Source organism: Odocoileus virginianus, chromosome 23, assembly GCF_023699985.2.
Source record: "Odocoileus virginianus isolate 20LAN1187 ecotype Illinois chromosome 23, Ovbor_1.2, whole genome shotgun sequence".
NCBI classification, from domain to species: Eukaryota; Metazoa; Chordata; class Mammalia; order Artiodactyla; family Cervidae; genus Odocoileus; species Odocoileus virginianus.
The window spans coordinates 15,949,772-15,974,587 of NC_069696.1; the positions used below are offsets into that span (position 1 = coordinate 15,949,772).

The 24,816-nt window shown below is 54.6% G+C and overlaps 1 protein-coding gene across 2 annotated transcripts in view; it reads right to left on the bottom strand.

Moving 5' to 3' along the window:
• Nucleotides 1–24,816, bottom strand: part of TTLL8 (tubulin tyrosine ligase like 8) — a 65,551-nt gene that overhangs the window by 29,403 nt on the left and 11,332 nt on the right. The window contains exons 6-14 of one of the 2 annotated variants that reach the window (XM_070453540.1): nucleotides 24,487–24,615; nucleotides 23,176–23,290; nucleotides 21,735–21,857; nucleotides 19,779–19,965; nucleotides 11,185–11,333; nucleotides 8,871–9,114; nucleotides 6,332–6,767; nucleotides 5,400–5,895; nucleotides 1,445–4,343 (exon numbers count right to left, since the gene is read on the bottom strand). In XM_070453540.1, coding sequence (XP_070309641.1) covers nucleotides 4,066–4,343; nucleotides 5,400–5,895; nucleotides 6,332–6,767; nucleotides 8,871–9,114; nucleotides 11,185–11,333; nucleotides 19,779–19,965; nucleotides 21,735–21,857; nucleotides 23,176–23,290; nucleotides 24,487–24,615 — 2,157 coding nt within the window. In that variant the 3' untranslated portion in view covers nucleotides 1,445–4,065. Of the gene's footprint in view, nucleotides 1–1,444; nucleotides 4,344–5,399; nucleotides 5,896–6,331; nucleotides 6,768–8,870; nucleotides 9,115–11,184; nucleotides 11,334–19,778; nucleotides 19,966–21,734; nucleotides 21,858–23,175; nucleotides 23,291–24,486; nucleotides 24,616–24,816 lie in introns of those variants that run through there. The other variant, XM_070453541.1, reaches the window with a different exon arrangement.

The following is a 24,816-nucleotide window of genomic DNA, read 5'->3' on the forward strand; positions in this document are numbered from 1 at the left end:
CCAGAACAACACGTCCAGTCACCGTCTTACAGAGGCGGCGCAGCACAGCGTGAGGACGCAGCGTCCACGCGCATCAGCTGGATGTCCATACAAAAACCCATGAGTCTGGGTTCCTACAGCACGTCACAGAGACAATTCCAGGAGGAATACCGCTCTAAATGTGAAAGGCGAAACCATACAGCTTGAAAACAGAAGTGACCATTTTTTTTTTATGATTTTGGGGTATGCAAAGATTTCACAAACAAAACACAATTGCTAATCATAAAGACAATATATTGGAATATACTGCAATTAATAATTTATGTACATGAAAAGACACTACTAAGAGAGTGAAAGGCAAATCTCAGAACGAGAAAAGACATCTTTATAATACCAGTATATAGACCCACCAAAGGACTTGCATCCAGAATATAGAAAGAACTCCTCAAGTCAGTAGGACTAGGTTACAGAAAAATCTGTCAAATTAAATACAAAAAGATCCTTTACAAGAGTATGTTGAGCCGGACTGTCAATATTAAAAGGTCCTGAAATTGGTTTCTTGACCATGCGGGCAGTTTGCAAGATCTTACTTCCCTGAACAGGGATCAAACCTGGGCCCACAGCAGTGAAAGTGCCAAATCTTAGAATGGCTAAAATTAAAGGACAGAAAATATCTACTGTTGGAAGAGTGTGGAGTAACTGGAAGACTCACACATTGGCACAGTCTTCCTGGAAAATTCCTTGGGAGGGCCAACCAAAGCTGAATGCCTGACCCAGCAATTCCATTCCTACAGAAAGATGAATACATGTTTTCCAAATTCAGGAGTGTTCACAATAGCACTATTTGTAATAGTCTGAACTAGAAAAAATGTAAATAAACTGTTGTTGAGAACCAATTTTAACTACATGCAAGAAAGCAAAGCCAGCCATATGTCAAACTCAACATCAGACCAAGTTAGAATCATTCCTGGAATGCAAGGTTGGTTTAATAGGTGATACAGGCAACTTCTTAGAAAAAGGAAAACCTATTGATGTTATTTACCATTTTAATCCTAATAAGAAGAAAAAACTTATAACCTCATAGATGCAAAAAAAAATTGAGAAAATTCATTACCCAGTCACAATAAAAATTCTTCATAAAGATTAAAATAAACTACTTTAACATGCCAGAGTATGTATACATTTATATCTATATATCATATCTATAGCTTTGTTAAGACCTACAGAAAATGTCATTATAAATGAGAAAATGTTAGAAGCATTCTCTTTAAAATTCAACAATTGTGCCCACCATTATGTAGGAAGTCCTAGCCAGTACAATAAGACAAGATATTAGGGGCAAAAAGATTGAGGTGGAGACATTAATACAAAGCTACTTGCACATGATATAATTATTTATGTAGAACAACTACACATAGAAACTCAAAAGAAGAAACATGCAAATTTCCAGAAATAACAGCAGAGTTTAGAAATGTGCAGATAGAAAATTAATATATAGAAATCAATTTCATTCTATATGCCAGCAACAAACAATGAGAAAATTTATATAGAGAGATGACACTATGTGCAGTAGAATCTGAATATCAGTAACAAAAAAATATAATGAAAGATGTATACAGTCTCTGGTGGGGAAATTCTAAAATTTAAAGAAGATCTAGGGACTTCACTAGTGGTCCAATGGCTAAGACTCCAAGCTCCCAGTGCAGGGGGCTCAGGTTCAATCCCTGGTCAGGGAACTAGATATCACATGCCACAACTAAAAGATACTGCATGCTGCAACTAAGACCCAGCACAGCCAAATAAATAAATGAATAAAAACAAATATTAAAAAATAAAAAAAATAAAGATCTAAGTCAATGGAGAGACATGTTCTGTTCATGAACAGAAGACATGATTTCATTAATTTATCCATTTTCTCCAAATTGATCTATGAATTCAATGCAAATCCAACCAAAATCTCAATACGACTTTTGTTGGACTTGATAAAACAATTATGACATTTATATAGAAAAGAATGAGGTCAGGAGCGACCAAGACTCTTACGAAGATGAGCAGAGAGGAAGCTTGTCCCACCAGAAAACACGGACAGTGTGGCGCTGGGCCGGAGACAGAGCAGAGACTCCAGAAATGCACACTCACACACGCGCGTGCAACACTACATTCACAAGAGCACAGAAACTGTTTTCAATAAATAATTGAAAAATTATCTACATAGACAAAAGTAAAATTTCATTCTTTCCTCACAACATATACAAAAGTCAACTCCAGATGGATTAGGACTTTTATGTCAAAAACAAAATTTGAAACTCTTAGTAGTAAATGTAGGTAAATAAAGTTTTAAACCTCAAGGTAAGGAAAAATTCCTTGAGACAAAATAACATTGACTAAAAGAAAGACTGATAACTTTGGCCACAGTAAAATCCAAATCAAAACCTGTGTGCAAGTTCTAATTACACTATCAAAATGATCTAAATAAAAGTAGGCCATGCAAGGACAAACAATGAAACTATATCATGAACCAAGAATTACGATGAATCAGAATGCATGCACCTGAGATCCAATGGGATGAGAAAAATGAATGAATGAACAAGGTCCTAGACAGTCAATAAAATAAGAAAAAGATATGAAAGGTATAACGGTTGCAGGAAAAAGGAAAACTCACTAGTTGATATAATTCTGTATGTTAAAAATACAATTTTCAAATATGTTAATGAACTAATAGAAATGATAGCCAGATAGCTGGATTTTCAAAAAAATCCACTCACAAAAATCAATTTCTTCTTTGTCAACCAGCCACAATTTGTAGGAAAATATTTTTAAGTTTGATACTATTTAAAATAGAATACAAAATAAAATATATGTAAGTCTAAATCCAACACAAAAAAGTGCAATACCATGACAAAAAAAATTCTAAGAGCTTATTGAAAGGCCTTAAAGGATTTATTTATGAATAGATATTCCACATTCATATAGATTCAAAGACTCAATAATGTAAAGAAGTCAGTTCTCACCAAAGTGATGGCTTTAACATCAATAAACATTTAAAAAATTTTAACTACAAGAATTATGTTGGTAGATCTTGACAACCTAATCCTGTAACTTGAATGGAAGTGTAGGGGGTCAAGAATAGCCTAGTCATTTTTAAGGAAGAAAAGCAAGGCTATAGGACTTGTCTGACCAGCATGAAGACATTCAACAAAGCTACAGTTATAAAGACCTTGTGGCATTAGCCCAGGGCAAACAAACCAGTGGAGCTGAACAAAAGTCCAGAAGAGCCTGCAGGTGAGCGGGGGAGGGGCCGCTGGACTCTCCGTCTCCCATCACCTGCCAAGTCAGCTTCTGGAGCATTCAAGACTGGCATGTGCCACAACAGTGCTTCCAGAAGAGGAGGTCTTCACGGCCTCAGGGTTTGGAGACAAGCCGCAAAAATCACCAGCTGGAGGAAAAGCTTGACCGACTGGAGTTTATTAAAAGTTAAGGTGACTTTTGCTTCCGTAGTGGCCCAGTGGTAAAGAAACAGCTTGCCAATACAGGAGCTTCAGGTTTGATCCCTGGGTCGGGAAGATCCCCTGGAGGAGGAAATGGCTACCTACTGCAGTTTTCTTGCCTGGGAGAATTCCATGGACAGAGGAGCCTGGCAGACTACAGTCCACAGGGTCACAAAGAATTGGACACGACTGAGCACCTGAAGTACAACAACGCGGCTTTATATCCAAAGTTACCATCAAGGGGTGAAAAGGCAAGTCACGAACTGGGAGACAGTGTTTGCCACACGAATCAACTGAAAGAGGAGGCGAATCCGAGAGTAGGTGGTTGTCACCCCTACACATCAGCAAGAAAGAACTGCAATCCTAAAGACAATCCTAAAGACAAAGACCCGCTTTTCAGGGGAGGAGACCTAGATGGCCGGTGTGTGTCTGAAAATAAGCCATTTTATTAGTAAATAGGACAAAGCAAATGCACAGCATCACCTCCTCCAGAGGCAAACAAGCCCCCGTCAGCACCAGGGACTGGCACCAAAGGGAGCCACCCAGCACGCATCCCTCTGGCCACGCTCGCAGCGCCCGGTGTTCCCACCTGCTAGGTTCATGTCCACCATTTGAAGATGTAATCAAGGTAAAATGAGGTCACATCAGAGGAGGGCAGGACCCAATCCAACAACTGCTGTCCTTTTAACAGAGCGGGAACTCTGGACAGAGCGATACACAGGAAGCACACCGCGTGAAGCAGGGCAAAGACTGGCGCGATGTGTCCGTAAGCCAGGGAACAAGGACTGCCAGTGGCCGCCAGAAGCTGGAAGAGGCGGGAGGCTCTACAGCTCTGAGAGCCCGGCCGTGCCAACACCTCGGTTTTGGACTTCCAGCCTTCAGAAAAAAATGTGGTTTGAGCCACAAGTTTGAGGGACTTTGGTACAGCAGCTAATACTGCTTTTTAGGCTGAAGGTGTGTGTGTCTAGTTGGCACTAGGAAGATGCCTGGAGGAAGCACAGTGTATTACAGAAAAAAGCGTGGGAATTGCCCTCACAGAGAGGTGAGTGGCTAAGTGGCAGAGCTGACGGGCCTCGGTGCCAGACTGGACACGGGGTGAGGAGAGCAGGTGAAACTGGAGGTCGCCTGCGAAGGCCCTGCCAGCTCTGAAAGCACTGGCTCCTCGTGCCTGGAGCTGGCAATTCTAGGGGGCGATTCGCGCATGTACTGAACATCTGCGAGGTGTCCGGCACAGCCGGGTGCGTGGGTGCAGCCAGAACGCGGTCCCTGAGAGCTTACAATCTGCAGGGAGACAGGGATGGCTGAGAGGCTGCTAGTGCCAGGGTGAGAGAGACAGACACATTGAGAACCCAGCTGGGCGGCGGGGACACAGCAGCTGCACGTGTCCCGGTGAGCCTGTGGCGGTGAGTGCACCTGGGACGCGGCAGGCGGGGCTGTGGCCCTGGCTGGAGGCACTCTCTTGGCCACATCTGCTGCCAGAGCCACTGGAAACAGCACTGGGGTGCAGACACAGACACGCCACCCCTGGAGACCGGGGGCTGCCCACACCTGTCTACCCGTGCGCAAAGCGCACCCCCAGGCCAGGCTCCTGGGCCACACACGGTCTGCTCCATCAGAAACTTCAGAAAACAGCACAGGGGCCTTGTGCCGCCACCACCCACCCTTGGCACGAGGTGTTATTCAAATCTCCAACTCAGCCCCTCACTGGCACCACATCCCCCAAGGGGAGGGGCGAAGGCTGTCGCCCAGCTGGTCTTGTGCAGGGTACCTGGTGCTCAGGGGACCCCAGAACCGCTGCAGCAGGACCCTCATTATCCCGACAACCTGACCAGGCCCAGGTGCTCCAAGCTCAGGCCAGTGCCCGGACCATAGGCCCTGCCCTGGAAGATACGGACCCCGGGCTCACAACAGGTGCAAGCCCTGTGCTGTTACCTGGTGGTCTGGGCGGCTGAAACGGAGCACCCTCTGCGGTCTTCACACTTGGAAGCACAGGCGGCAGTGGGTGCACATGTAACGAGTTTGGATCTGAGTGTCTGTCGGACTCGGCCTTGGCAAGAGCGGGGCGGGGGGCCTTGTTGTCTGGGTGCTGAGAGGTGCAGGAGGGGAGTTCGAGCTTCCTGCCGGACTCCCTGTGGCCACTCTTGGCTTTAGCGCTCCTCTCCACCAGCCTGTGTAAGTGCACAGGCAAGGTGCAAGGAAGTACCTTTTCGCCTCTCAGTTTCAAATCCTGGTGCAGAGCCATGAGTGGGGGTCCCCGGTCCAGGTCTAGCATGGCTGAGGGGCACCTCTGTTTCAGCAGATGGATGTCCGAGAGCGGAGGCACAGAGTCAAAGCTGGCGATCACTGGCATCTGCTTCTTGGCTTTCCTCATGCCCACGCCTTCCACGAGCAAATCGGAGCCCTGGAACGTGGGCAGCTCCACCGCAGGCTGGGGACAGTGGGGCTAGGTCAGGGGGGCCAGCAGGCCCTTTCCTAGTCTTCGGTCAGGTCTGAGGCCTCAGGGAGAAGCCCCAGCCACACTTCCCTAACTCTAACCCTAACCCTGCTTCCCCCCACCCCAGGGAGGCCAGGTCACAGGGTCTTGCTGCCCTGCCTGCAGGAGGGCTCCCCAGGGGAGCAGCCCCCTATAAAGACCCATGAAGGAAGGCTGGATCTTCACCCCAGGAGGAGGGGGGACACTGCAGGAGAGAAGAGGAATGGCCTAGAGGGGCCCCTGTCCTGCCTGGCACCACAGAGGTGGAGGTGGTTGGGGACAAGAGGTTGCAAGAACGGCAAAGGCCAGCTGGGCCGCGTGAGACCCCCCCCGGGATGTGCGGAGAGACCATCCCCAGGTGGCCAGTGGAAGAGAGACAACCCCCCCCCACCTGTCTCCACAGCAGCTCGAAGTTGCCGATGTCGCAGTTTCGGTCGGCCTTGCGGTCCACCACCACCTTGATGGTGTCCTCCTGCACCTGCGCGCACAGCTGCGCCGTGACGGGCGTGGACGCGTGCATGGTGGGGCTGGAGTTGATCTCGATCAGCCAGGGCCTGAAGTCGCGCCCGAGGATGAAGTCGGCGCCGTACAGCTCGAAGCTGTTCTTGCGTGGCTCCACGTGGTCCTGGGCCACCTTCATGGTGTTGGTGATGGCCCTCTTCATGGACGGGTAGATGACGCTGCTCCACACAGCCCCGCGGCCCCTCTTCTGCAGGTACTCCTGGAATCGGGTGCTGGTCCACATGTTGTGACAGGGCAGCAGGGGGCTGCGGTCCTTGTCGTTCTTCAGGTGCTTCTGGATGGAGTTGTTGCACAGGTGGATGGCGCTGCGGGGCAAGGCTGGGGTTAGGTGTCAGGAGCTCAGCCCCCTTTCCTTCCCCTGGGCCGAGATGCGGAGGCCCCGACCCGACCCGATGCCCCGCCCCGGCTCCGCCAGAGGCCCCGCCCCGACCCGAGGCCCCGCCCCGACTCCGCCAGAGGCCCCGACCCGACCCGAGGCCCCGCCCCGACTCCGCCAGAGGCCCCGACCCGCCCCGAGGCCCCGCCCCGACTCCGCCAGAGGCCCCGCCCCGACCCGAGGCCCCGCCCCGACTCCGCCAGAGGCCCCGCCCCGACCCGAGGCCCCGCCCCGACTCCGCCAGAGGCCCCGCCTGAGACGCCCCCCCAGCCCTTCCCACAGGCCCTGCCCACTAGCGCAGGGCGGATACAGGTGGGCCCCTAAGGGGTCCCTCTCCTGTTCAACCTGGGGGCCCCGCTGGGGGAGGCGAGGTCTGCGGAGAAGCCAGCCAGCCCCCGGCCGCCAGCGAGGGCCTCCAGCCAGTCCCACCCCGGGAGCGGTTTCCCCTCCTGCCGCTGGGGGAGGGCTGGCACTCCGAGAGAGACTCACTAACCGAAAATTTCAGCTAGTTCCTGTATACCCTGGCCTTGTTCTAAGTAAGATTTAGGTTGAGTAGCATCTATAGGAGGTTGTAAAATACATGCCTCCTGTCAGTCATTTTCGTTTGAGCACGTCCTTTGCCACTTGGTTCTGGTGGGGAGGCCCCGCCTGTGACCCGTAAGACAGACACAGAAACGGGACGCGCCCCGGACCCTGAAGACACGCTGTGGTGCGGACACAGTTCAAAACAATGTCAGGGGCTCTGTCAGCCTAGGGGAGGGTTTCATTCCCAGATGGAGACACAGCTCAGAGACGACGGAGGCCCGCTGGGCACACAGCCCACAGCTGGCAGGGCCTGGCAGGCTGGAAGGGGCCCTGTGGACCTCCCACTGCCCAGCCACCCAGAGTCCTCCGCCGGGTCCCCCCGGCCTGGTGGGCACTGTGCTCCTTGAGCTGCCGCCCGGGGCTTGTCCCAGCAGCCTGCCCCTGCCAGGTGACTCCAGGTGTACTCACAGCTCCAGCCTGAGCACAGAGAACCACCTCCTGCAAGGTCTCTGTTAGGCAACCTTCGGCCTTCGTGATTCCTATGGACTCCCCCGTATCCCCCACCAAGACGCCTGTGCACCCCGGCGCCCCGAGTGTGGCCACAAAGCAGAACCACATTAGCCCTCCATTCAGACAGTGAGGTGGCACCGCTGACCTGTCCAGGAGAATGGCACGTTCCCAAGACTTCGCTGGCGGCCTCCCTCATCCCCACCGCACACATAGCCTGCCCACTGTGAGGCCCTGGTGGGTGGCAGGTTCATCCACCAAGGGGCACCCATTTCTGGAGGTCTGAGCCCCTGCCTGGCACCCCACCACCTCGACACACAGTGCCCCCTGCACCACCCTGGCCTCTCATGTGTCAGGTGCCCTCTGCCCTCTCATTCTGGTAGGCGTGGCTGGGGTCCTCCTCCAAGGACTCCTCAGGCCGCCCTCACGTTGTGTCCCACAAGCTGCCTCATCAGGGGCCACACCCCACCTCCCAGATGCTTTAGCAAGTCCCCGACCTGCAGGACGCCCAACCCAGGGCTTTGGGGACTCACAAAGAGAATGCCCTGCAGGGGCTACTGCAGAATTTGACGGGCTGGCTCCCAGGGGACTCCCAAAGGAGCCCTTCCTGTCCTTCCCCACATGCCGAGTGGACTGAGAGTGCCGGCCATGCAGAAGGCAGGGCCGCCGCACCCTGAGCGCAGCCCACGTGGGTCAGCAGACGAGCACGGCTGGCCCCTCAGCCTCCCCAGCCACCACAGAGGGCGGCTCCATGCCAGCCGGTGCCCCCGAGCACATGGCAGACGGTGCTTTGGGGATTTCCTGGTGAACATACATGCCCCTTGGGGATGCAGGACCCTGGCCTTGATGGGCAGGGGGCCAGAGCCCACCCCTGGCAGAGGGAGACTGCAGAACCTCCGTGGCCCAATCAGGACCCAGCGCCCCACCAGACACGAGACCAGCCTGGCGCTCCGTGCTGGTGGGAACCCGCCCTGGACAGTGCCAAGCTGACCCCACTGACCTGTCCAGTTTGTCCAGGGAGAAGCGCTGCGTTGAGAAGCGCAGATAGCTCTCCTTGTAGAACCAGATGGTCAGCGGGTTCCAGTCGGTGACCAGGAACCACTGCCGGATGTCGAATTTGGTGTCATAGATGAGCAGCGGCGTCTCGATGTACTTCTGCACCACCCACTTGTTGTCCTTGGCGGGCGGCTGGTCGGCAGCCACGAGCTCCAGGATCTCCTCCACGTGGTTCAGGCACACTATGTCTGCAAGAGGCCAGCGCTCAGCCCGAGCCCCAGCGTGCGCCCAGGGACCCCCGGGGCATGGCGCAGCGGCTCTGCCCTCGGGTCAAGGCCGCAGCCAGGGCAGCCCCCCGTGCTCACCCACCGCGAGGCCAGCCCAGGGCTTCAGAGAGGACATGAGAACGGGGAGGGCGGGGGGCGGGGGGCGGGCGGCCGGTGGCCTCGGGGGAATCAGCAGGCAGCGCCGGGCTGTTCCAGGGGCTCCGAGGGCCCGCGAGGCTCACACCCAGCGTGACCGGACAGACGGGGCAGCGGGGGAGGCGGGGTTGGGGTCCCTGGGCTGCAGCGTTTAATGCCGCCGACAGGCCCCGAGCGCTCGCTGTCCTTGCTGGGACACCCCTGAAGCCTGAACTGCGTCACGAGGCAAAGGCCCCCCCACCTCCCTGCCACCTGTGATGGACAAGCGTGAGGAGAGCTGACTGGTCTCGAGGACAGCTGCCACGATGTGGGCAGTCTGGCTCTTGGGGTGGGTGGGGGACGCCACCTGCAAGGCTGGGGGCAGAGGACACGAGGGAGCTTCCCTCACAGGACGAGAGACCTGGCTGTTCTGTGACGGCAGGGTGAGACCTCCCCACCCTGCAACCAGGGTCCAGCACGAAGCTGCAGGTCCCGGACATTGTCCTGGACCAAGACCAGAAGGGGCACCAGAGCAGGGGTCAGAGGTGGGGGGCAGGGGCAGGGGCAGGGGTCAGGGGTGGGCTCAGGGGTGGGGTCAGGGTCAGGGGTCACAGAGCGGGGGCATCAGGGCAGGGGCAAGGGTGGGGGCACCAGGATGGGGGCACCGGGGTTGGAGTCAGGGGCAGAGGTCAGGGGTGGGGTCAGGGACAGGGGTCGGGGCTGGCGGTACTTGGGTGGGGCAGAGGATGTGGGGCCACCAGGATGGGGACACCAGGCTGGGAGATAGGGTGTGGGGCACAGGGCTGTGGGGCAGGGGCATGGGGGGGCACCAGGATAGGGGAAGGGGCTGGGGCACAGCCAGTGACCAGGCAGAACAGGGTGCATTCAGTTCTGACCAGCAGGGTTTGAGGAGTCTGTGGAGCATCCCTGAGGCGGGCAGTGTGGGCAGTGCAAGGAAAGTCTAGGCTCAGGACAGAGCTGGGGGGGCCCTGCCGCGGCCCCAAGGGTGCAGGCTGAGAGCAGGTGGAAGCCCAAGAAAGAGAAGGCTTCAGGATGGAAGACGTTCAGGACTGAATGCAGGAATGTCACAAACTATTAATAAAGATTTTTAAAAATCACATAAGAAGTAACCGCTTATGAATTTACAACAATGATAAAACTCCTCAAATAACCCAAGGGGCAAATAGAATATGCAAACAAAAGGTAATATCTACTTAGATAGACATCAGGTAATGTCTTTTTTATAGGAGAAAGAGAGCATCCCATAACATGAACAAGAGGATGCAGGTAAGGTTGTACTGTGAAGGCATTTCCAGAACCTGAAAATTTCTAAGCTGTAAAAGGACAAATAAGCTCAGCATTTAAGTCTGCACCAAGGGGAATAATCCCTCATGGGAAGATAGAAAAAATGCAACTGAAAGATGGTTCTTTGGGAGCGCTCGTAAGATTAGAAAACCACCTTCAAACTCTATTTTTAAACGAAGAACGCACAGTCTTTATCATTAGGGATAAAGAGGAGGACACGGGCATAGCTGTGACACGGGAAGAAGTAAAAAGCTGAAGCCAGGGGTCACCAGGGACAGGGCTCACGGGGGGCGCAGGACAGGCACCTCCAGGGGTTTCACGACCACCCAAGGACAAGGCCCCCAGATGCTGGACACAGGGACCTCCCTAAAGTCTAGCAGCTGGCGAGCAAGCACATACAAAAAGGAACACAGGAGGCCTGTGTAACTGAGGAACAGAGATGGAACGTTCTAAGTAATCTTAATTACTTGGCAAAACAGAACAGAAGCTGTGATGAGCAGGGTCGTGGGACGCCTGCTCCCCAGGACCCGTGAGTCCGGAGCCTCCAGGGAGCCCAGCACCCAGCCCCCACCCCGGGCTGGCTGTCCGCGCAGGCACCCGGCTGAGACTCACCTCGGCCTCGGGACTTGGCCGCAGGCTTGATGATCCAGATGTTCCGAAACCCGTCGATCTCGGTTTGGGGGTTCACGGAGGCGATTTTGTTCAGCAGGGCCTGGCACTGCGAAAAGTGATTTCTGGAACTGGGGATGAAGGCCTCGCCACTACAAAGCAAGATCCAGAAGGCCCGTGAGGTCTTGAGGGCGGCCGCCCCGAGGAGAGGGTGGGGGGCAGGCTTGGAACGTGCCCCTGCCCACCCGAGGGCCACCTGGGAACGTGGCCTGCGGGGAGGTGGGGACCACCGACTTGAGGATCAGACTTCAGGGACACCCCCGGGCGCTGTGCCTGGGCCCAGACAAGGTGCTGGGAGACGAACGCCAGGGTCCCGGTGCTGGGGACCCCACATCGGGGTGGGCCTTGCAGGCCCGCACAGGGAAGCCGAGCTGCGTGGCGGTGGCACCAGGGTCCAGCTTAGTGTCCCATGGGCTTGACTGTCAATCAGACTGGCTCGTGGCCACGAGCTCACGGCAGCCATGGGGCTGGCTCGGGAAGACACCACAATAGGGGGATGAGGCCAGCGGACGGCACAGTGTCTCCGTGGAGTTAGCTCTTGCATCATGGAACCACGCCGCCCCCCGCCCCGGGCCGCAACACACCCCCCGGCGAGGATGGACTGCAGCCAAGGGTGCTGGGCTCCCTGGCCTCCTGCCGCACCCACGAGACGGCCCTGGCGTGGGGAAGGAACTTTCTGGGACGTGGAGCTGTGTGCACAATGTTGTACCCACCCGACGGCGGAGAGGAGGGCAACTGGGAGGGAGAAGCGATGCGGGGTTCCCCAGTAGTGCGGGAGAGGCCCCCACAGCGAGGAGCCAAGGCTGGGGATGAGGAAGCAGGAGCCTCGCTGGTGCACGGGATGCGGGTGGCAGGTCGCACGGCGCCTCGCCTCCCTGGTTCTAACAGGACACAGTGGAAGGGAGTCCCCCAAGCCCCCGGCCTGCCTTGGCAGCGCACACACTCTGCCTGACCTCAGGGTGAAGACCGGACCCGGTGGAAGCAGGCGTGAGTCCCACGTGGCCCTGAGCCCTCCGGTCCGGCAGCAGAGACCAGACCAGATGCTGGGTCGGATGAGGCAGGTCCCCCGAGCCCACCCTGCTGGCAGGGGCAGAGCCGCCCAGGGGACCGGCGGACGCTGGCGACACGCGCAAACGCGACGTGGGCTCAGAAGGCAGGCCGGGGCCGGTCACTCCTCGGGGAGGGCCCCCACGGTCTCCCCAGAGCACCCCGGGCCTCAGCCTCACGCCGTGACCCCTGGCAGGGGGGAGTCTGTGCATCACAGTAGGAGGACTGTCACCTCCCCCGAGGGCAGAGAGTGTGAGGAAGGGGGCGTCCAGCCCAAGGTGGGAACCTGGCCAAGCTCCAGGCCCAGACACCCCATAGTCACCAGAGAACAAGCACCGTCCCCTCAGATGCCGATGATAAGAAAGGGCCCAGCACCTGCCCTTCTGGTCCTGATGACACACACATCACTTGGGTGGGCCCCACGTGGGCGCCTCAACACGGAAGGAAAGGAGGCCTGAGCAGGCTGACCACCCCGGTTCCCTAACACACTCCGCAGTCGCGCTCGGCACTGGTGTGGGGGCCGCTCCTGCCACCTTCTGGCTACTCCCAGGACTGCGGGCCGAGGGCACAGCCCCGCAGGGAGAGCGGACCTCTCCCACACAGGTGCTCACAGTGGGGGCAATGCAGGTCCAGATGCAATCGCCTCCAGCCCCTCAAGAGGTTGCCCTAGAGACCACGGGTGCTAGACCCCTCCTCCTCCTCCCCGTGTGGACGCCTCCTAGCCTTGAACTTCATACCAGGGGCTGCCTTGCTCAACAGCGTGACGTGAGGGCTACCTGTGGTATTGCGGGCGTCAGCAGCAGGCTCCTTACACTGTTGGTTTCTAGACAGCATATTAAAAAGGTCCATATAGTCAAGGCTATGGTTTTTCCACTGGTCATGTATGGATGTGAGAGTTGGACTATAACGAAAGCTGAGTGCTGAAGAATTGATGCTTTTGAATTGTGGTGTTGGAGAAGACTCTTGAGAGTCCCTTGGACTGCAAGGAGATCAAACCAGTCCATCCTAAAGGAAATCAACCCTGAGCATTCATTGGAAGGACTGATGCTGAAGCTGAAACTTTAATACTTTGGCCACCTGATGGAAAGAGTCGACTCACTGGAAAAGACCCTGATGCTGGGAAACATTGAAGGCAGGTGGAGAAGGGGAGGACAGAGGATGAGACGGTTGGATGGCATCACCGACTTGATGGATGTGAGTTTGAGCAAGCTTCGGGAGTTGATGACGGACAGGGAAGCCTGGCGTGCTGAGGTCCATGGGGTCGCAGAGAGTTGGACATGACTGAGCGACTGAACTAAACTAAACTGGTGGTTTCTAGATTATGAATGAAGTCTCTCCAAAGATGTGTTTTCATTTCCCTTTAGACAAATGCCCAAGCACAGCAGAGCTGTGTCACAGGGCATGTAGGTGCCTAAATGGATAAGAAACGCCCAAGGCTTTTCTAGACAGGCTGCACTGGTTTCTACTCCCCACTCCCCATCCCACAGTGGATTAAGGCTCTAGGCACTGCGCATCTTGGCTGAACTTTCAGCCATTCTGGCTGGTGTATAGCGGCATCTCCTGACCATGAATTCAGCGATGCTGTCTCCTCGTGTGCTGGTTGACCATTTGGTGTCTTTTTCTGTGACATGTCCAGAGACTGTTTTTTATTGATTTACGGGTATTCTTTGTTGTTGTTATTCAGTCACTCAGTCGTGTCCAAGGTATTCTTTGTTGTTGTTATTCAGTCACTCAGTCGTGTCCAACTGCTTGTGACCCCATGGACTGCAGCACGCCAGGCTTCCCTGTCCTTTACTATCTGCTCAAACTCATGTCCATTGAATCAGTGATGCCATCCAACCATCTCATCCTCTGTCACCCCTTCCCCTCCTGCTCTCAATCTTTCCCAGCATCAGGGGCTTTTCCAGTGAGTCAACTTTTTCCATCAGGTGGCCAAAGTATTGAAGCTTCAGCTTCAGCATCAGTCTTTCCAATGAATGCTCAGGGTTGATTTCCTTTAGGATGGACTGGTTTGATCTCCTTGCTGTCCAAGGGACTCTCAAGAGTCTTCCCCAGCACCACAATTTGAAAGCATCAATTCTTCGGGGCTCAAGCTTCTTGATGGTCCAACTCTCACATCCATACATGACTATTTTGGAAAAACCATAGCCTTGACTAGATGGACCTTTGTCGGCAAAGTGACGTCTCTGCACGAACATTCCTTCCATACCCTAGATCCGAGGCCTCTGTGGACACGTGTGTTGTATGTTGTATCTAAATATGTGTTGTGTGTTGTATGTAAATATGCTCCTCACGTTTATGGCTTGTCTTTCCATTCTCTTTGTGGTGTTGGTGTTTTTTGATAAACAGAGTTCTTAATGTCAATAAAGTACAATTTATCAATTTTTAAATTATGGTTAGTCCTTTTAGTGAACTACTTGAGAAATCTTTGCCTTCTTTATAATCATGAAGATATACTCCAATGTTTTGCAAATTTTTTAAACTTTTACATGCCACATCTCACATTAATTGTGTATATTTTGAGGCATAATTCAAGGCACTCTATCTTTTCATAAGATGTTAATTGCTCAGACACCATTTAAAGGAGAGACTGACCCTTGCTCACTAAACTCCAGCGGCACCTGGAACATAAGTGCTCAAATGTGTGAGCGGCTATGTCGGGACTAACCGGTTACATCAGCCTATTCACCTACCTCATCCCAGCACCACACTGTCTTACTTGTAGATTTACAGCTGCTTTTCACATATGGGACATAAGTCCTCTAAATTTGTTTTTCTTGATCAAAATAGTTTTGTTTTTCTGTGAATCGTTTACTGCTGTTGCTGTTCAGTTGCTCAGTCGTGTCTGGCTCTCTGTGACCCCATGGACTGTAGCCCGCCAGGCTTCTCTGTCCATGGGATTTTCCAGGCAAGAACACTGGAGTGCGTTGCCACTTCTTACTCCATGGGGATCTTCCCAACCCAGGGATCGAACCTGCGTCTCCTGCATTGGCAGGGAGGTCCTTTACCACTGAGCCGGCAGGGTATTTCCAAATAAATTTCAGATTCAGTTGTCAGCTCCTCCTATCCTTTCCCCCTGGGGCAGGGGAAGCCCTGCATAGATTTTGATTGGGGTTACAACGAGTCTGTAGATTAGTTTTGGGCTTCCCTGGTGCCCAAAACTTATGGGGTGCAGCAAAAACAGTATCAAGGGGAAAATATATAGCTATAAGGCTTACATTAAAATGGAAAAGGGAATGGCAACCCACTCCAGTATTCTTGCCTGGAGAATTCTATGGAGAGAGGAGCCTGGCGGGCTACAGACCATGGGGTCACAAAGAGTCGGACACAACTGAGCAACTAACACTTACATTAAAAAATGAGAAAAATCTCAAATCAATATATCTAATTTTACAATTTAAGAAACTAGAAAGAAAAAAAAACTAAATGCAAAGCTAACAAAAGGAAAAAAATAATAAAGACTAGAGCAGAATTAACCAAAATAGAAAAATAGAGAAAATGAATAAAAAGAAAAGTTGGCTAGATCAACAAAGTAGGTGAACTTTTAGCTAGTTGGACTAAGAGAAAAACAGAGAAAACTCAAATTACTAAAGTCAAAAACTATACTGGGGACATTACTACTGACTTTACAAAAGTAAAAAAGATTATGAGAGTATTATGGACAGTTGCACATGAACAAACTGGATAAACTAGATGAATTACACAAGTTTTGAGAAACACCGAACCTGCCTAAACTAAATCATGCGGACATAGAAAACATGAATAGACCTATACACACCAAGGGCTTCCCAGGTGGTGCTAGGAGTAAATTAAGCAAAAGTGAAAGTCGCTCAGTCGTGTCCGACCCTTTGCAACGCTATACAGTCCATGGAATTCTCCAGGCCAGAATACTGAAGTGGGTAGCCTTTCCAACCCAGGGATCAAACCCAGTCTCCCACATTGCAGCTGCATTCTTCACCAGCTGAGCCACAAGGGAAGCCCAGTGGTAAATGACCCACCTGCAAATGCAGGAGACATAAGAGATGTGGGTTCAATCCCTGGGTCAGGAGGATCTCCTGGAGAAGACCATGGCAACCCACCCCAGTGTTCTTGCCTGGAGAATCCCATGGACAGAGGAGGCTGGTGGCCACAGTCCACGGGGTCGCAGAGAGCCGGACACGGCTGAGCGACTGAGCACACATACTCACTAAGGGGGTGAATCCGTGATCAAAGCCCAACAAGAAACGCTCTGGACACGGAGGCTTCACTGGGGAAACCAACCAAGCGTCTAAGGGAGAGTTCCCACCAGTCCTTCGCAAACTTTCTCCAAAATTGAACAGCTAATCAATAAATTCAGCAAAGTAGCAGAATATGAAGTCAACATACAAAAATCAGTTTCATTTCTATTTTCTTTTTAATTCTGTGATTATTTGTTTTCCATATTCTGTCATGGTACTCACTACATTCCAGTCCAGATTGTGTTGATCCCTTTAATGGAATCACCTTATTGCGAAATATCCTCTTTATGTCTATTAATATCTCAAATAAGATCAGAGATTTTAACTCAGCTCTCACAGTAACTCAGAGAACAAGCAGGTAAAATAATCGGCAAGAGTTTAGGTTTGAATAACTAACCCGACTTCGCTGATATTTTTTAAGAACACACCACCTAGCAATGCAGATACAGATTGTATTCAAGTGTGCATGAGACAGTCACCAAAACAGATCAGGGCTAGTCAGGGTCAAAAGCAAGTTCCAGCAAAATCCATGTCTATTCTATACAAAAAAGAACCTTGATGCTTCTCTCTTACCTAACACAGAAATTAAAATTAATCACAAAAAGCTAAAAGTGAAAGGAAAAACAATAAAGCATGTATTGTTGACTCTGCCAAAGCCTCCGACTGTGTGGATCACAACAAACTGTGGAAAATTCTTCAAGAGATGGGAATACCAGACCACCTGACCTGCCTCCTGAGAAATCTGTATGCAGGTCAAGAAGCAACAGTTAGAACTGGACATGGAGCAACAGACTGGTTCTAAATTGTGAAAGGAGTATCTCAAGGCTGTATATTGTCACCCTGCTTATTTAACTTATAGGCAGAGTACATCATGAGAAACGCCGGGCTGGATGAAGCACAATCTGGAATCAAGATTGCCAGGAGAAATATCAATAACCTCAGATATGCAGATGACACCACCTTTATGGCAGTAAGCGAAGAACTAAAGAGCCTTTTAATGAAAGTGAAAGAGGAAAGTGAAAAAGTTGGCTTAAAACTCAACATTCAGAAAACTAAGATCATGGCATCTGGTCCCATCACTTCATGGCAAATAGATGGGGAAACAATGGGAACAGTGACAGACTTTATTTTGGGGGGGCTCCAAATTCACTGCAGATGGTGAGTGCAGCCATGAAGTTAAAAGACGCTTGCTCCTTGGAAGAAAAGCTATGACCAACCTAGACAGCATATTAAAAAGCAGAGACGTTACTGTGACAACAAAGGTCCATCTATTCAAGGCTATGGTTTTTCCAGTAGTCATGTATGGATGTGAGAATTGGACTATAAAGAAAGATGAGCACCGCAGAATTGATGCTTTTGAACTGTGGTGTTGAAGAAGACTCTTGAGAGTCTCTTGGAGTGCAAGGAGATCCAACCAGTCCATCCTAAAGGAGATCAGTCTTGAATATTCACTGGAAGGACTGATGCTGAAGCTGAAGCTCCAAAACTTTGGCCACCTGATTCGAAGAACAGACTCATTGGAAAAGACCCTGATGCTGGGAAAGATTGAAGGCAGGAGGAGAAGGGGATGACGGAGGATGAGATGGTTGGATGGCATCACTGACTCAATGGACATGAGTTTGCGTAAACTCCAGGAGTTGGTGATGGACAGGGAGGCCTGGCGGGCTACAGTCCATGGGGTCGGAAAGAGTCGGACACGACTGAGCAACTGAACTGAACTGAACCAATTGTTAGTCGCTCAGTCGTGTCCAAGTCTTTGCAACCCCCTCAACTGTAGCCTGCCAGGCTCCTCTATCCATGGAATTCTCCAGGCAAGAATAATGGAGTGGACAGCCATTCTCTTCTCCAGGGGATCCACCCTACTCAGGGATCAAACCTGGGTCTCCTGCACTGCAGACAGATTCTTTATGATCTAAGCCACCACGGAAGCCCAAAGCTCAGAAGAAATCGCAAAGGAGCATCTTCATGATCCTGAGTAGACACTGTTTCCTTAACCAGGACTCTAAAGGCCTTATTACCATCACAGGGAAAAATCAACACTGGACCTCATCAAAAAATACCATTAAGAGGTAAAAAGACACGTCACACATTAGGAACAGGTACACTTAGTACATATCTTCAACAAAGGCAACAAATCAGTTTTATAAACAGAGCACTCACTTCCTTCTCTTTAACAATCAAAAGATTTCAAGAAGCACTTCATGAGAAAAGATATGCGAATGGCCGACAAGCACATGAACCCGGGCTCACCAGGCATCAGAGAAGCGCAGCCTGAGAGCACGAGGGGATGCCCAGAAGGGAGCCCACAGAGCGTGACGGCGTCCGTCCACGCCGTGGGGTGGGCGCGTGCACACGCGCTGCCGCTGGCCCGTGGAGCTGCAGCACCAGTCTGGAAACCGTCTAAGCCTGGTGGTAACTGGCATCCGACTGCCCCTCCGTGGCGGGAGTGAGCACCCTGCGGTCAGTGGCCAGGACGGGACTCGGCACCAACTACGCAGCAGGTAAATCTCACAGGTCTTGTGTTGGGCAGAAGTCACGTCTGCATGATGCTGTGGGTATGCAGTTCCACAGCCACATGGTGGGGGTGCTGGGAATCGAAGAAGCCGTGGCCTCGCACACTTCCACCCAGCTGGACAAATACCATTAGCACATGGCATGCCCTGTACTGTATTTATAGCCAGTAGAAAAGAAGAGAAAGAAAATACTTGATCCAAGAGAAGGAAAGGAGGACTACAGCAACAGAAATGACCCAGGACGGTGCGTGCGGGCTGCAAGCAGACCCTCCAGAATGAGGGTGTTGCTTCCTGCCTTGTTCTCTTGGCCAGCAGCCGTTCCCCAAGGGTGCTGGCCTGCCTCTGCCCCAGCTCCCCTCTGTTGGCCATTAAAACAGCTTGCGCCCCTGAGCAGTGGGTCCCTGGGTATTGAGCGGCAATTGGAAGTCGTCGAGGTCAGGAGGCCTGGGCCTAACAACTGCTGACTAGTCCCGACCCCCCAAGCTGAGCGGGCAGCCTGGCCGTGAAGGGGCCTCCACGCTGCTGCAGGCCTGAGCGACGCCAAGGACATGAAGGGTGTGGAAGGTGCGGGAGGCAACACTGCCCACAGGCACCCCTGGGGCGTCATTTTATCAGTCCACTGGGGCCTGCACACCCCAACACCCAGAAAAGCAGCCCAGACGTCCCAGAGGACACAGCTCTCCACACCACCCCTGAGGGCAGCCCAGTGTCCTCTGGGCGACTCTGACATCGCCCCGGAGCCCGCCAACGGGTGTCTCACTGGATGAGCGCGTAGTACTGCTGGGTCAGGTCACTCCACTCGTCCTCCGTGAGGGCCCTGGCGGCGTCCTCGGTGAGGTCGATGTCCTCGTGCTCCAGACGCCCCAGGTAGGCCTTGCACACCTTGCACGCGACGTCCACGAGCTGCCCTGACAGGCCCGTGAGCCTCGATCCTGCTCCCTCAGGAACTGAAACCCAAGCAAGGCACGGGGAGCCTTGACCTCCTCCTGTCTCCGTGGAACCCAGGCCACCACCCACCCTGCGGAGCCCGGGCCACCACCTGCCCCCAGGGAACCCGGGCCGCCGCCCACGCCCATGGAGCCCGGGTCACCGCCCCATGGAGTGCCACCCCACCTGTCTGCACCTCAAGGCCTTATGGTGAGGGGTCCCACATCTCTGGGTGGTAACCCTGGATGCCACACCTGGGTCGGGGCAGGTAACCTTTCCCCTCTCGAAGCTGCCCTCCCACTGTGCTGTGCCCACCCCTCTCTGCCCCTCCCCCCTCCAAATGGACTCTCAGCCCCTCGATGGAAAAGAAACCACACTTCTGATGAGCTTGTCACAAAACCTCTGCTTCTGAGCACATACTTGGTCCTCAGTGAAAAAGAAATACCCCAATTTAAAAATGGAGGGAAGCTGAAAAAGTTTCTCACCAAAGAATATATACAGATGATAAAGAAGTATATTGAAAAACGTTCACCATGTTGTCAGAGGAATGCAAATTAAAACAATTAGACACCACTACACACCTATCAGAATGGTCACGATGCAGAACAGTGACATCACCAGATGCTGGTGAGGACATGGACAAGAACTCTCATCGTTGCAGGGGGGAACGCAAAATGGGGCAGCGACCACTTTGGAGCACAGTTTGGCAGTTTCTCACCAAATGAAAAACACACACTCTTGCAGTCATGGTCCTTGGTATTTACCAAGTGAGTTGAAAACTTATGGCTGCTCAAAACTCTCCATGCAGATTTAATCCCAACTGCCAAGACTCAGAAGCAACCCAGGTGCCCTTGGATGCCCAAGTCATCAGATGACTCGATGAACAAAGTGTCCATCCAGACTGGGGAATGTTACTCAGTGCTAAAGAGAAATGAGCTCCTGGGTCATGAAAAGATGCGGAGGAACCTTAAACGCATGTTAGTAAGTGAGAGAGGATTGAATCACATGTAGTTTATGATTCCAACTCCATGACATTTTGGAAAATGCAGAGCTGTGGCAACAATAAAAGAATCAGGTTTCAGGGGTGAAGAAGGAATGAACTGGCTGACCGCGGAGGACTTTTATTGTTGTTTAGTTGCTTATTCGTGTCCAACTCTTTGCAACCCTGTGGACTGTTGTGCACCAGGCCTCTCTGCCCATGGGCTTTCCCAGGCAAGAATACTGGAGTGGGGTACCATTTCCTTCTCCAGAGGATCTTCCCGACCCAGGCATGGAACCCACGTCTCCTGCGTTGGCAGGCAGATTCTTTACCACTGAGCAGATTTTTAGGGCAGTGAAACTGCTCTGAACAATGCCATATTGGTGGATACATGTCATAGTACCTTTGTCCAAACCAAGAGGAAGCCCTGGCGTAGACTGTGGACTCTGATGATGACGTGTCAGTGTGGGTTCATCAGTTATAACGAATGTACTGTCTGGGGGGATGTTGATAGTGGGGGCGGCAGGGGCAGAGAGTACATGGGACATCTCTGTACCATCTGCTCCCATCTTGCTGTGAACCTAAAACTGTTCTATTCAAGTGAATAACAACCAAGAAAGACTTTTTGAGTTTTGTAGGCCTAATCCCACAGTGGGCCACATCTCCGACATGACCCAGGAGTGCCATTCGCGTCGGATCCTGCTGGAGGAGCCTGGGGGCGGGGCAGAGCCGCAGCCCCGCCCCGGGAGCCCCGCCCACGGCCCCTCCGCCGGCCCCTCGGCCGGCCCCTCCGCCGCGCCGCGCGCACACCTTTCCTGCGGCTGGCGGCGCTCTCGCGGGCCTCGTCCCGCCTGCTCCTCGGCTTGCTCCTGCTGCTCTGCTGGCTGACCACCCACTTCAGGATGCTGGAGGCCACCGTGCGCCGGAAGTCGTCTGCAAGGACACAAGGCCTCGCCCCCTCTGCCTGCGCCGGGGCCGGGCCCTCGGCCAGCGCCAGCCACGCTCAGCCCCGACGTTCTGCCCCTGCCAGGGTGTGCGGGGCCTTGCTCCTGCCTCGCGGCCCTCCGGGGAGCCAGGCGCTCCCCACTGCCCCCTTGCCCACCCCGTCCGTTCCTACCTCCTCCCGCCTCTGCAGGCCGGACTCACAGCCGGGACGTCCCCCGCGGCCACGCATCCACCTGCCCATAGACCCAGAGGCAGAACCGGGCACCCCCTCTCCTGCGCCACCCGGGCTGTGGTCCGGAGGCACCCTCACCCCCTCTGCCTGCCCAGCGTCCTCAGCCCTGCACAGATGGATCCTTCCAGAAGCGCCCTCTGCGGACAGCAGCGGCACTCTCCCCCTCACCGGAGGGGCCTCCCTGGAAGCGGGGTCCACAGCTCTGAGTGCAGGTGGCCGGGGGTCCTGCGGCACCCACTCAGCACGAAGGTGGCTGAGCCCTGGCTCAGCCCAGGGCTGGCTCTGGGCGCCGGTCACCATTCGGGGACAGCCGCGGCCGGGAGGCGGGCCTGTTCCCCACCCCGACTCCAGACTAACGCCTCCAACAGCGCTCCTGATGAGCTCGCCGCAAAACCTCTGCTTCTGAGCACAGACCACCCAGAGGTCTGTAAGATATCCCAGCACTTTCTCATGCAAACCTGCTCCTTCCACACCTCAGGGGAGGCCCCCCAGCAGCTCCGGCCACCCTGGAGACACCCAGAAGGGGAGCGCCCCTCGCCGCCCCTCCACTCCTTCCTGTCCTGAAGTCTTGATGCACGGATAGCCCTGAGCCCAAGGCCTGTGGGCGCCCTGCCTGCTCCCAACCTGGAGCCCCCGGCCTGCCGCCCTCGCCCCCCTCCTTGGTCTCCGCCCAGACCCGCTCTCTCAAGGCCTCACCCACAGTCCCCCACTGACCCTGCCTGGCCTGCATCCAGCCACTCGCTCCTGGGGCACCAGCCTGGGGTCCGGGGGCAGGGCAGTGTGCTGGACTGCGGCCGTATCTCCGCGGCCCATAGATGGGTGCTCAGGAGACATGGGCACCCCCGCGCGACCCCCGGCCTGCCCTGCCCTGCCTGCCCCACCTGCCCCGTCCTGTCCTTCTCTCTCCCGTGCCCCTGGACAGGTCCAACTAGGAAGCGGCCTTTGTCCCCAGCCCAGAGACAGCACCGAGGGCTGGCTGGGACAGAACCAGCCCCCCACCTCCGGCCCTGAGGCCCGTCCTGCGGGCGGGGGGCCAGGCGGCAGAGAGGCCCTGGGCCTCCGGGCCCCACTCACCCAGGAACTCCTGCTTCTCACCCTCCGTGCAGAGGCTGTAGCAGCGCGGGAAGAAGGTGTCGGGGTTGGCCTGGACGTACCACGGCAGGCTCCGCATGCTCACACACAGCCCGATCTCCGGAGACAGCAGCACGTCAGGCCCGCAGGCTGCGCCAGGCCCACTCGGCCAGTCTGAGAGCCCGGGGGCCTGGCCAGGTGGCGCCAGCTTCAGCGGGCACTTCGGGGAGCAGACCCTCCCTGGCCCCCTGGCCCCTCCACCCCCCAGCCAACTGGCCAAACATCCAGGTCACCCGGCGAGCTGGCCAGGGCCTCGGGCTCACCCTGTTGTCAGCGGCGGCTGTGGCAGGCCCGAGGGTGAACAGGGCCATCTGGGGGCGCCCAGGGCAGAGGGTGCTGCGTCTGCCCCCCGTTCCCTGCATGCTCAGCCTCAGGCCGGGAAGGGCAGAGAAGGGAGCGCCCTGGTCTACAGTGCGGCCCCCTCCCCCAGTGCGCCCGCCTGACGCCACACTCGTGGTTAGGGAGGCCAGCCCAGCAGCCCATCTGGGGAAATGGGCCCCCGCCCCGAAGTCATGAGGCCATCTGCCGCCTGAGGTCTCTGCAGGGAGCGGGGCCCACTGCACCCCCGCAGGCAGCCCCCAGCCCAGAAGCACACCACTGGCCTGAGGCCTGGCGAGGTCGTCTGGGGGTCGCCCCGCGGGCAGCCAGGAGCCTCGTCCCGTCCCCCGCGTCATCTCTGACTGTTGAGGGGACGGTCCCCCTGCTGCCTGGGAAACCCCTTCTGCCAAGGGGCATGTGCAGGCCTGTCCCGGCTGGCCCCACCCCAACCTCAGCCTTCAGGGTGAGCGGGGAATGGCTGCCTGGGGTGGCTGGTGGCTGAAAGGGGGTGAGGGTGAGAAGTGGGTGGCGTGGCAGTGCTCCCAACATCTGGAAGTCACAGCACAGGTGAGGGTGGCCCCCCCCTGCCACCCCACTGACCCAGAGCCACTCCAGGGACCAGGGCCCAGGCCAGGCTGTGGGGGGAGCAGTCACTGGCCCTGTCTGGGGCTTGCCCTGAAGCCCAGAGGACAGTGATTCTGTGGCCTTGGGCCCACCCAGGGACACAGTGGGAGGCGCAGAGGCTCTGGGGAGGTTTGTGGGGAGCAGTGCCAAGCGTCTGTGGACACTGATGCCAGGCAGCCTCTGGCCAGGCCAGGAGCCTCCAGTCCTGGGAGGAGAGCGGAGGTGACCGGCGCCCCATGGGGCTGTGCAGCTCCAGAGGCGCTGGCATTTCAGGAGGCAGGGTCCTGCCCGCCTGCCCAGGCCCCCACTCACCTTGGTGGTGAAGGACGCGGTCTTCCCGTAGTGGTTCAGCACCTGGTCACAGCTCAGGCTGTGATAGTCGACGATGTCCCTTTTGATTGTCCAGAGGAAGTAGGGCGTTTCATTTTTTACCAACCTGGACTGGCAAGAAGAAACCTTTCTCAGTACCCAGCATCTGAGGCTCACGTCTCTAAGGGTGGGGCAGGCCCAGGGTGAAGGGTTCGGGGTTTAGGCTAAGAAGAGCGTGTGGTTTCCCATCCTGACGGCAGCCTCGCACGTTCCTTGAGGGCCTTCCGCTGGCCCGTGTGGGAGCTGCTGTGACCACACAGGGCTTCCCATGCG